This window comes from Hypanus sabinus, unplaced genomic scaffold, assembly GCF_030144855.1.
Source record: "Hypanus sabinus isolate sHypSab1 unplaced genomic scaffold, sHypSab1.hap1 scaffold_1439, whole genome shotgun sequence".
Taxonomy (NCBI): Eukaryota; Metazoa; Chordata; class Chondrichthyes; order Myliobatiformes; family Dasyatidae; genus Hypanus; species Hypanus sabinus.
In genome coordinates this window covers 1-12,514 of record NW_026779512.1, presented here as the reverse complement: position 1 = coordinate 12,514, position 12,514 = coordinate 1, and the positions used below count along the sequence as shown (strand labels likewise).

Below are 12,514 nucleotides of genomic sequence, written 5' to 3'. Positions count from 1 at the left end.
CTCAGACGAGTCAATCGTTCCATTCTCAGGGTTGCCAGATTCATATGTTTTGACAACAGCACTCACAGATGGTGCCTGCTTATCAAAACAAGGCTTTATCATATTTACGTGTACCAGCTGTGTCAGTCGTGTGTTGTAATAACATAATTCACATCATTAAATTGAGAGACTATTTCATACAGTCTATTGAATTTCACCTGAAGTGGATTCGTCAACATAAGGCAAGCACCTTATCCCCCACCCGGTATTTTCTTTCACAACCCTGCTTATCAAACCAACACTTCATTTTGTTTTGAGAAACCTTTAAGTTTTGTCTCGCTAGACTACAGGATTGTTGTAGTTTATTTTTGAACTTCAAAACACAGTCACAAGTTAACATGTACATCCCCAGCAATCCACCGCTCCTTTAACAAGGTCAAAGGTCACCTCACTCTGCGACCAAATACGAGTTCAAATGGAGTAAAGCCCAATGATTCCCGAACCGACTCTCTTCCTGCGAACGAACACAAATGTATTCCTTCATCCTAGTCGTTTCCATTTTCAACACAGTATGTCTTAATCATTGTTTTGAGGGTAGAGTGAAATCTTTCTAAAGCCTCTTGTGATTCCGGATGGTATGTAGATGATGTAATTTGTTTTGCTCCCAGTACATAAACTACCTGCTGGAATAACCCAGATGTAAAATTACTTCGTTGATCAGACTGGATTTCTTGAGGCAAATCAAATAAAGTAAAAAAAAAAACTCGGTAAGAGCCTTCGCCACAGTTTTAGCTTTAATATTTCTGAGAGGTATTGCCTCTGGGAATCTGGATGCAGTACACATAATACTTTGTAGTTACTGATGGCCAGCTTTAGTCATTGGCAATGGGCCAACACAATCCACTATAACATTGGAAAAGGGTTCACCGAATGCAGGTATAGGCCGCAGTGGGGCCACTGGGATGACCTGATTAGGTTTACCAACAACTTGACAAGTGTGACAAATCCCAGCATTAATTTCTGGTTTACCCTGGTTATCCCTGCTACTCTGTTGGAAACTCTTATTCGGGGTAAAATTAACCTTATGAGTTAAAGCAAACTGATCTGCTAATCTAGCAGACTCCTGCATAGTGGCAGCATCATTTCCATCTAAATACGTCTTTATGTCATTAGGGATGCATTTTTTGAATTCTTCAATTAAAACCAACTCTTTCAAGCTGTTAAAATCATCATTTACATTTTTATATGTGCAACAGTTTGCAATACACACAAATTTCTCATAAGCAAATTCCATATAAGTCTGGTTCACAGATTTCCTCAAATTTCTAAACTTTTGCCTGTCTGCTTCTGCGATCAACTCGTAAGCTTTGAGCACAGCCTGCTTCATGAGGTCATAATGTGTGGTGTCTGGCCAGCTGGTTAAGTTGTTGAACTCGCGATCTGAAGGTCATGAGTTCGAGCCTCAGCCGAGGCAGCGTGTGTGTCCTTGAACAAAGCACTGAACCACACACTGCTCCGGCACGTTTATAGCCCAGTGGCGATGATTGGGGGGTGGGGGGGGGGCGCATAAATAAATAAATAATCAGCTGCTGCAGCAACTGTCAAAGCTGTATAGACTTGTTAACCCTTCCCCTTAATTACACTTTGTAAGAGAATTTTCTGTCTGCTTTTCTGCCTCTCTAGCCTGAATCTGCCTCTGCCTTTCCGCAGACACCATCTTGAATTTTTCTAACTTCTACTGGAGCTCAAGCTCACGAGGTTTACTTTCAGGAAACACCTCCAACTCCTTCACTTTAAACACTCCCTCAGACACATAATGTTCAGCTATTATCCTCTGCATCAGTGCCCCCCTCAAAGTCAATTTCACCTTTGCAAGTTTTAACGTTTTAGCAATACTCAACAACTCAATCCTTCTAGTGTCTTCTAATGCCTGAGAGATTGACCCTTCCAGATATCTATGAAAATCCATTGCTGCTGATTTTCCAGACACAAATAAATCAAAAGGGATTTCCAAATGATATCAATAATAAATCAATCCTTAAATTTGTTCATTTCCCAGACGTAGCCCCATTTTGTTACAAACCGTAACACTTATAAATGAACCACCAGCAACAGATTACTCCCAGTGGCCACATATTTTAATTCCACATCCCATTCCCATTCTGATATGTCAATCCATGGCCTCCTCTGTCAAAACGAATCCATACTCAGGTTGGACGAACAGCTAGGTAGCCTCCAACCTGATGGCATGAACATTGACTTCTCTAACTTCTGTTATTGCCCCTCCTCCCCTTCTTACCCCATACCTGACATATTTAGTTGTCTGCCTGTTCTCCATCTCCCTCTGGGGCTTCCCCCCCCCCCCAACACTTTTCTTTCTCCCGAGGCGTCCCGTCCCATGATCCTTTCCCTTCTCCAGCTCTGTATCCCATTCGCCAATCACCTTTCCAGCTCTTAGCTTCATCCCACTCTCTCAGGTCTTCTCTTATCATTTCGCATTTCACCCTCCCCCAACTACTTTCAAATCTCTTACTATCTTTCCTTTCAGTTAGTCCTAATGAAGGGTCTTGGCCCGAAACGTCGACAGTGCTTCTCCTTATAGATGCTGCCTGGTCTGCAGTTTCCCATCAGCATTTTGTGTGTGTTGTTTGAATTTCCAGCATCTGCATATTTCCTCGTGAGTGTTATGTGTATATATGTGTGTAAATATAACTCCCAAACCATTGAGCTCAGGGCTTGGAGTCTTGAGATGGTAAAGTATTTAAGTTCAGTTCAACCATAGAATACGTGATGAGAGAGAGATATTTGTATTTCCAGGGTAAATGTTGAGAGAAGGCAATTCTTTCGGATTCATGGTGGGAAAATGAGAGAACAGTTGCTGTAGATTTTATCCATCATCTTTACAAATGTACATAAGAATTATCACCTAAAGTGACCTGTCATAAGGGGTATCATCTTCAAATGAATGACCACACCACAGCCAGGCAAGGGTTAACACATAAGTGGTCTCCACAGGATATCCCAAATCAGATCCACTCCTATGCACCAAATGAGGGACAACGACACATTCGATGTATGGTGAACTGATAATTAACCCACCCTTATGAGCATAGGAAACTTACAAACAGTGACCCTTGGCCACTGGTTTACTGGTTTTGATCCTTCCATTTTTCCTCCTTCATCTCCTTCTGACTCTGAGTGTCTGTGTCCTCGGTTAAAACTAAACAAGCTGCGAGTGATGTAAACAAGCTGCAAGTCAGACTGATTCGCATTCTTAATCTCTCTCTCCCTCTTGAAATGAGTCCACAGCAAACAAAACCCAGGGATTCATTACAATGGCCACTCCCCATTGTCAACTGACAGGTGTGTCAGTAGGTGCAATGACTGAGTGAATCCCTTCCCACATTCTCAGCAGGTGAATGGCCTCTCTCTAGTGTGAACTCGCTGATGTCTCTGTAGGGTGAATGACTGAGTGAATCCCTTCCCACAGACTGAGCAGGTGAACGGCTTCTCCCCAGTGTGAACTCGCTGATGACTCTGTAGGTGAGATGACTGAGTGAATCCCTTCCCACATTCTGAGCAGGTGAATGGCCTCTCCCCAGTATGAACTCGCTGGTGTCTCTGTAGGTTGTAAGAGTGAGTGAATCTCTTCCCACATTCTGAGCAGGTGAACGGCTTCTCCACAGTGTGATCTCGCTGGTGACTCTGTAGGGTGTATGACTGAGTGAATCCCCTCCGACAGACTGAGCAGGTGAACGGCTTCTCCCCAGTGTGAACTCGTTGGTGACTCTGTAGGGTGGATGACTGAGTGAATCTCTTCTGACAGACTGAGCAGGTGAACGGCTTCTCCCCAGTGTGTACTGGATGGTGTTTCTGCAGGTCAGATGACTGAGTGAATCCTTTCCCACATTCTGAGCAGGTGAATGGTTTCTCCCCAGTGTGAATTCGCTGGTGTCTCTGTAGGGTGGAAGAGTCAGTGAATCTCTTCCCACATTCTGAACAGGCGAACGGCTTCTCCCCAGTGTGAATTCGCTGGTGTCTCTGTAGGGTGGAAGAGTCAGTGAATCTCTTCCCACATTCTGAACAGGTGAACGGCTTCTCCCCAGTGTGAATTCGCTGGTGTCTCTGTAGGTGGGATAACAGAGTGAATCTCTTCCCACATTCTGAACAGGTGAACGGCTTCTCCCCAGTGTGAACTCGCTGGTGACTCTGTAGGTTTGATAACTGAGTGAATCTCTTCCCACAGACTGAGCAGGTGAATGGCTTCACCCCAGTGTGAACTCGGTGATGACTCCGTAAGTCGGATGACCAAGTGAATCCTTTCCCACACACTGAGCAGGTGAACGGCCTCTCCCCAATGTGAACTCGCTGATGACTCTGTAGGGTGGAAGAGTCAGTGTATCTCTTCCCACATTCTGAGCAGGTGAATGACTTCTCCCCAGTGTGAACTCGCTGATGTCTCTGTAGGGTGGATGAATGAGTGAATCTCTTCCCACAGACTGAGCATGTGAACGGCTTCTCCCCAGTGTGAACTCGCTGGTGTCTCTGTAGGGTGGATGAATGAGTGAATCTCTTCCCACAGACTGAGCATGTGAACGGCTTCTCCCCAGTGTGAACTCGCTGGTGTCTCTGTAGGGTGGATAAATGAGTGAATCTCTTCCCACAGACTGAGCATGTGAACGGCTTCTCCCCAGTGTGAACTCGCTGGTGTCTCTGTAGGAGGGAAAACTGAGTGAATCTCTTCCCACAGACTGAGCAGATGAACGGTTTCTCCCCAGTGTGAACTCGCTGGTGACTATGTAGGTGGGATAACTGAGTGAATGTCTTCCCACAGACTAAGCAGGTCAATGGCTTCTCCTCTGTGTGAACTCGCTGGTGTCTCTGTAGGGTGGATGAGTGAGTGAATCTCTTCCCACAGTCTGAGCAGTTGAACGGCTTCTCCCCAGTGTGTGCTGGATGGTGTTTCTGCAGTTCGGATGACTGACTGAATCCTTTCCCACAGACTGAGCAGGTGAACGGCTTCTCCCCAGTGTGAATTTGCTGATGTACCAGTAGGCGGGATGACAGTGTGAATCCCTTTCCACAGTCTGAGCAGGTGAACAGCTTCTCCCCAGTGTGAACTCGCTGATGTACCAGCAGAGTGGATGACAGAGTGAATCCTTTCCCACAGACTGAGCACGTGAATGGCTTCTCCCCAGTGTGAACTCGCTGGTGACTCTGTAGGTTGGATAACTGAGTAAATCTCTTCTCACAGACTGAGCAGGTAAACGGCCGCTCCCTGGTGTGAACTTGCTGGTGAGCCATTAAGACAGATGACTGAGTGAATCCTTTCCCAGAAATTCAGCAGATGACCAGCCTCTGCCCGGTGTGCTGTGAACTGATTGTTGTGTTCGCAGGTGGGATGTCCGACAGAATCCCTTCTGACACACAGAACGTGAATGGCCTTGCCCAGTGTGAACTTCCTGATGAACCATCAATTGTGATAACCGAATGAATCCATTCCCACTGAGTAGGTGAACGGCCTTTCTCCTGTACAAAATGATGTTCTTGCCAGTTGGTCAAATGATCGAGTGAATCCCTCCCCACAGTTTGAGCAGGAAGGATGGTCAATTGAATCCCTTGCTCCTTAAATATCTAGACAGAGACAACCAAACTGGTGTGCTGTGTTTGAGCTTCCTGGAAACCAATTTCTTCTCGTTTTTAACCTGTAAAAAGATTTACAAAATCCATCAATGGGTGTCGGACAACATTACAGATGAGATACCTTGAGTTGCCAAGCTTTGATCCGGTACCACACTGTTACAATGAGGTTCAACCCAAGTTGGACAGAGAAATCATCTTTTGACTGGGCAGAATGCTGGTATCTGGAATGACTATCAAACTCTCTGATGCTCTTCCTGTCTGTATAAGAAGGGGGCATTTCTGCCGTCTCCAATTTGTTACCGGCTCAGTTTGACTCTCTCCATTGGTATTATTCCCTGTTTCTGCTGAGCAGCATGGGTGCCTGGCCCCACAGTAACTGAAACAGTCTCACACAAATAGGTTTTCTTGATGTGCAACTGGGATCTTCTTTTATGTATTATTAACTTAAAGTGCCACAGTTTTAACGCCACATAAAAATTCCTGCTGAAGTGACTGGTTAGTCCACACAGCTGTTAAAAGTACTTAGAGTGATTTTTTGTATTATTTCAGGTTGCTGTCACAGTCATAGAAAATTTTAACACAGAAACAGGCCCTTTGGGCCATCTAGTTTGTGCTGAACTATTTAAACAGCCCACTCCCACACCTCTGCCATCCAGGTACCAAACAAACCTCTTAAATGTTGAAATCGAGCTCGCATGCACCACTTGTGCTGGCTGCTCATTCCACAGCCGGATGACCATCTGTGTGAAGAAGTTTCCCCTCATGTTCCCCTTAACATTTCATGGTTCACCCTGAACCCATGGCCTCTGGTTGTTGTCCCACCCAATCTTCGTGGAAAAGGCCAGCTTGCATTAACACTATCTGTGCCCCTCTATCACAATCAAATCTCACCTCAATCTTCTGCATTCCAAGGTATAAAGTCCTGATTTGTTCAATCTTTCCTTATAACTCAAGTTCTCCAGACATGGCAACATCCTTGTGAATTTTCTCTGAAATATCTGAACTTCGTTTACATCTTTCCTGTAGGTAGGTGACCAAAACTGCACACAATACTTCAAATTAGGCCTCACCAAGGTCTTCTAGAAGTCAACATAACATCCATCTATTGTTATCAGTACTTTGGTTCATGAAGGGCAATGGGCTGAAATCATTCTTTCCATCCCTATCTACCTGTGATACCACTTTCAGTGAATTAAGGACTTGTATTCCCAGGTCCCTTTCATCCACAACACTCCTCCGTGCCCGACCAGTCACTGTGAAAGACCTCCCTTGGTAGGTCATACCAAAGTGCAAAAACTCACACTGGTCTGCATTAATTTCCATTTTCCATTTCTCAAACCATTTTGCCACCTGGCCCAGATCACACTGCAAGCCATGATAGTCTTCTCGCAGTCTGCTAAACCCCCAGTTTTGTTGTCATACACAAATTTGCTGATCCAGTTAACCACACTATCATCCAGATTACTGATATAGATGACAAACAACAACAGATCCAGCACTGATCCCTGTGGCAACCACTAGTCACAGGCCTCCAGTCAGAGAGGCAACCATCTGCTACCACACTCTGACTTCTCCCAAAGACAGTGTCTCATCCAATTTACTGTCTCGTCTTGAATGCTGAGTGACTGAACCTTCTTGACCAACCTCCCATATGAGACTTTGTCAAGTGCCTTGCTAACGTCCATGTAGACAACATCCACTGCCTTGCCTTCATCCACTTCCCTGATAACTTCCTCAAGAGACTCTATAAGATTGGCTAGAGCCATGCTGTCTATCCTTTATCAGTCCACACCTATCCAAATACTTACAGTATATACCTGGTTCCTGCACCCAAATTCCAATAACTTTCCCAGTTCTGATGTCAAGCCCACCAACGTATCATTTCCTAGTTCATTTTTACAGCCTTTCTTGAACAGCAGAACAACATTGTCTGTCCTCCAATCCTCCAGTACCTCACCTGTCACTAAGGATGATTTAAATATCTGTGCTAAGGCCCCAATAATTTCTGCACTTGTCTTCCGTAGGGTCCAAGTGAACAACTTGTCAGGCCCTGGGGATTGATCCACACTAATTTGCCTCAAACCCCTCCACCTCTGTAATCTGTACAGGGTCCATGAAGTTGATGCAGCTTTGCCTCACTTCTATAGACTCTGTGTTCATCTCTTGAGTAAATACGGATGCAAACAAAAATCTCCCCAAGTCTATGTTATCACTTTATATGGATTACCATTCTGATCTTCCAGAGAATTATTTTTTTTTCCCTTGCAATCTTTTTGCTCTTAACATATCTGCAGAATCCCTGAGGATTCTCCTTCACCTTGTCTGCTGGGGCAACCTCATGCCTTCTTTTATTTCTTTCATGAGTGTTCACTTGAATTTCCTGTATTTCATAACTACCCCATTTGTTCCTATCTGCCTGTACCTGGTATGCACCTCGTTTTTATTGATCTGGGAGAGGAAAGCCAAAGAGGTGATAGATCTGCATGGTGGGAGGTGGGGGTAAGGAGGGTTAAACTAAAGTTGCAGGGGGAATGGGAGTCTGAATAACAGAACAGATTGTGGAGAGGTTGTGGAAACAGATGTTGTTCAGGCCTCAGACACAGTCAGGAATGAAAAAGTTGAGCATGGTGCAGTGAATATGCTGAGACCTGTATATTTCAATACAAGGAGCAGCGTAGGAAAGGTGGATGTGTTCAGGACATGGATCAACACCTGGAATCTACACTAGGACCTGGCAACTGTGGACTGGGACAGGCTGCTTTATGGCAAAGGTGTGCTTGGTAAATGGGAGGCCTTCAAAGTGAAATTTTGAAAGTAGTAAGTGGGTATGTCAGAATAAAAGGTAAAGATAGAAACTGTAGGTAAACTTGGATTGCACGAGATATTGAGACTCTGGTAAAGCACAAAATGGAATTGCATAACAGGGATAGGCAGTCAGTTTCTTATGGAGTATAAGAAATGCAAGAGAACACATAAGAAATCAATCAGGATGGCTAAAAGATGGCATGAGGTTGCTGTCACAGAAAAGGTGAAGGATAATCCTCAGGGATTCGAGTGATAGATTAAGAGCAAAAGGATTGCAAGGCACAAAGTTGGTCCTCTGGAAGACTGGAATGGCAATCCACGTGTGGAACCAAAGCAGATGGGGGAGATCTTAAATATTTTTCAAACTCTATTTACTCAGGAGATGGACAAAGGGTCTGTGGGAGTGTGGAAAAGTGGCATTAACCATTTCAACCCTGGGAAAAAAAACACTTCTCTGGCCACTCACACGCTCAATACCCCTCATCATTTTATACACCAAAAAATGTCTCCAAATATAAACAAGGAAATTATACATTGCACAATCTACTTTCCATGATTCAGTACATTTACATGGCCAGGTGTGTAAAAAGGACCCAACGAATATCAGGGACAAACAGGCCCAATTCACCACAACCACAAACTGTTCCTGCTGCTACCATCCAGGAAACGGTACCACAGCAAAAGGACCAACAGGCCCCGGGACATTATCTTCCACCAGGCCATCAGACTGATTAATTCATGCTGATACAATTGCATTTCGATGTTATATTGACTGTCCTATGTACAATCTATCTATTATAAATTACTATAAATTACACATTGCCCATTTAGATGATGTAAGGTAAATATTTCTACTCCTCATGTTTATGAAATAGGAATTTAATAAAGTCAATTCAATTCACCCTCTCCACTATCTGTTCTGTCATTCTGGCTCCCATTCCCCCTACAACTTATTTTAACCACATCACACCCTCCCCTGCTCACTACAACTAGCAAGCCTTACCACTAGGATATTCGTCCCCTCTTGTTCTGTTCCTCTGACTAACGAATCCCCTATCAGTCTTTTGACTTTCCTCTGCCAGGTAATTCCCCCCACAGCTTCTGAAGTGGTCCACTTGTTGTTGTGTGAAATGGCCACAAGAGTACTCTGCGATGCCTATTTAACCTCATTCCCCTTCCTGACTCTCACCCAGTTTCCTGTGTCCTGCACCTTGGGTGTAACTCACCTCTCTTCATGTCATATCTATCACCCCCTCCAACTGCTGGATGATATGGAATTCACCCATTTCAAGCAGCTCATTGAAGTGCAGGGTTACAAGCTGCAGCTGGATGCACATCTTGTAGGGGAGGGCATTAGGGACACTGCAGGTCTCCCCTCCTTCCCTCGAATACCCCTCTAATTTGTAATAACCAGTGTGCAGATAAATCTTGGACTGTGTATTTTTTACCCAGTGACAAGATGTGCACAGTGAATTTTATATAGAGAGGTATTCATTTTCACAGCTAGCAAATCACTGTCAATAGGAACTTTGATCTTCTCTGGGTTTGATCGAGTTCATCTGCACTCTCACACAACCTATGTAGCAGGCCTATAAGAGGAAATGCAGGAGTTTCTCACCAAAGCTTTTGCACATTGTCCATATGTGGTTTGCTTGCTAAATTACGCTTTAAGAAGTCAGATTTCCAAATATCACTCCACTTCTTCCCACTTGCAAATTCTCCAGCAACTTTTGCATCACCAAAATGCAAACAGGCATCACTAGTTTCTGTGTTCTACATAAATATTCCCCCTGAACCCGTCCCCAATGACTGACGGTGGTGAACTCAGTGAATGAAATCCCAATGAATATGAAGGGAAGGGCAGTAGTCTGTCTCACTGGAGTCTGGCACATTTGTGAAGTGAAAGCTACTTGTTGCCCAGGGCAAAGGTGTTTGATATCATAATGTACCCAGAGAGAATGGGACAAAACATGTTCTCACCGGTAGAAAAGTCCAGAGCAAGAGGAGGTAGAGGAAGCAACACACACAAAATACTGGAGGAGCTCAGCAGGCCAGGCAGCATCTACGGAAAAGAGTACTAATGCTGAGTTCCTCCGGCATTTTGTGTGTGTTGCTTGGAATTCCAGCATCTGCAGATTTTCTCTTGTTAGTGATTGGAGGTAGAACAAAGGTGATTTTCTCAACTGCTGATGTAAAAGATTGTGTTCCCTTTCTCCGAGTTCCTAATCCTTGCATTTAGATAGCTGGAGCTCAGCTCTGTCTGAGAGATCCATCGGTTCCCATTCCCTCATCAGCCAGAAGCTCCCCGGGGCCCGTGTACGGATCGTGGGGCTGAGAGAGAGGGAAGAGGACAGGACTGTCCCGGGATTGCTGCCCACGGTGTCCGAAATTCAGAGGAATTATCCTGAAGTCGGTATTTAAGATAAAAACACGGTTAATCGCTCGTACCTGCAACCGACATTTTCAAATCCTTCTGTGCACTGCGCGCCTGCGTGAAACTCAGGGACGGCCTCAGCCTGACGCCTGCGCATTTCATCGGCGCTTCAGCGCCGGCGAAATTCTGAACGAATTGCCCTATGGGTAATCACGGTGCCATTAAACATTTCTGCAAGCACCAGTTCAATGTCCATACCTCATTTTTTTTTATCTTGGGTATAGAAAAAATCTGCAGCTGTTTTAACGCAGAAAGCGGCTCCCATAAGCAATATACTCAATATGAACGTGTATCTAAAGCCAAAGTAAAATGCAGATATAAAACATAGGAGATTCTGCAGTTGCTGGAAATACTGAGAAAACATTTTCTATGTATTCCTCTCCAAAATTTCTGCCTTATCTGTTGATTTCCACCTGTGTTTTGCAGAAATTAACCACCTTTTTTTTCAATCAACCAGTTTCCAAATGCTTCTAATCTTTCACTTTTAACCACATCGTTCTGGTCTTATTCGTCCTCCTCCTTTGGACACCATCTCTCTCTGGAGCCCCTGACTCAGGCTGGCAAATCTTCGGTTTCTGACTCTGCATATCGAAGATTCACTCGCTAGTCTGCTGTCAGACTTTAGAGGTGAATTGTGTTACGAGAACGCATGTTCGTTTACTGTGAGTGTCGCTTTAAGTGCCTGAGTGAGGCGGGGCTGTGACGTCAGACACAAGCTGCGGCAGCCTGAGGGAGCGGGAGCGGGAGAGGGAGACAAGTTGTTGGAAATTCAGCGTGTGACTGCTATAGGCTGCAACTCTTCCATGCCCAAAAGGTTGAGTTGATCTGATCATCGGCACGCAGTGCACAATGGATGTGTGACTGTCACTTCGTATCATCCATATGTGTGGATTTGCTGGAGTATCCTGTGGTATCACTTTTGTTGGTCCTTACCTGGAATCGGGGTGTTCTGTGGTAACCACTTGAAGACGATATTCCTGTCACTGTCACCTGGTGATATTTCTAAGTGGATTTCGGAGCTAAACGACGGATAAGATCTTCGGCGACTGTTATTTCGTTTACCCAGCGTGGAATGTGTGTGGAATTCTTCGTAATTGCCTTCTCTCTACATTCCCTTTATTAGTAACTACGCTATGCAGCAATATAAATGCAGATATATCAAACAGGTTAGCAATGATTGTGTGTGTGTGTGTGTGTGTGTGTGTGTGTGTAAATAGGAAAGCCAAACTTCTTCACGCCTCGGGGTGAATGGATACCGTCTGACGGTGATGAGTGAAGTTCGGTTCAGTTCGTGGGATTGAGTCGAGTAGTGATGGAGAGAGAGAGGGAGAGTTTTGAGTCTTCAGGTAAGCTGACGCCGTCGATAGTCCCGTCGTCCTCCGAAATCCTTTGGATGTCACCGACTGTGACACTACAAACGGGACCGTTCTTCTGTGGTGGAGTTATTAACCCAGGCGAGGGATGGACACACGAATAACTCCCCACCGGTCACAGCCTTTTCACACTGCGAGAGCCACTGATCGATGCTCCGGATCGATCTTCCAAAGCCCAACTTTTTCTGTGGACTATACAAAGCTCATTCAGTGTCCAAAACCATGTGTCTGGAGGTCTATCAGCGGACCTCCTACTTATCTCACCGTGCTGAGCCCCAGC

The 12,514-nt window shown here is 44.9% G+C and overlaps 1 protein-coding gene across 3 annotated transcripts; it reads right to left on the bottom strand.

The window, feature by feature from the left end:
• Window positions 1-240: 240 nt before the first annotated feature.
• LOC132386970 (gastrula zinc finger protein XlCGF26.1-like) lies at window positions 241-10,947 on the bottom strand. Of its 3 annotated transcripts, none has more exons than XR_009509726.1 (2): window positions 10,876-10,947; window positions 241-659 (listed from the first exon to the last, which is right to left on the bottom strand). XR_009509726.1 is itself a non-coding variant. In XM_059959329.1 (2 exons), the coding sequence occupies exon 2, from the start codon at window positions 5,281-5,283 to the stop codon at window positions 3,388-3,390; it is 1,896 nt and encodes a 631-aa protein (XP_059815312.1). In that variant the 5' UTR covers window positions 5,284-5,684; window positions 10,876-10,930; the 3' UTR covers window positions 3,161-3,387. The 3 variants fall into 3 exon arrangements, 1 of the variants encoding a protein (XP_059815312.1); XR_009509725.1 differs by having other exon boundaries at window positions 241-662; window positions 10,876-10,944; XM_059959329.1 differs by lacking the exon at window positions 241-659 and adding an exon at window positions 3,161-5,684 and having other exon boundaries at window positions 10,876-10,930.
• Between the last annotated feature and the right edge of the window lie 1,567 nt (window positions 10,948-12,514).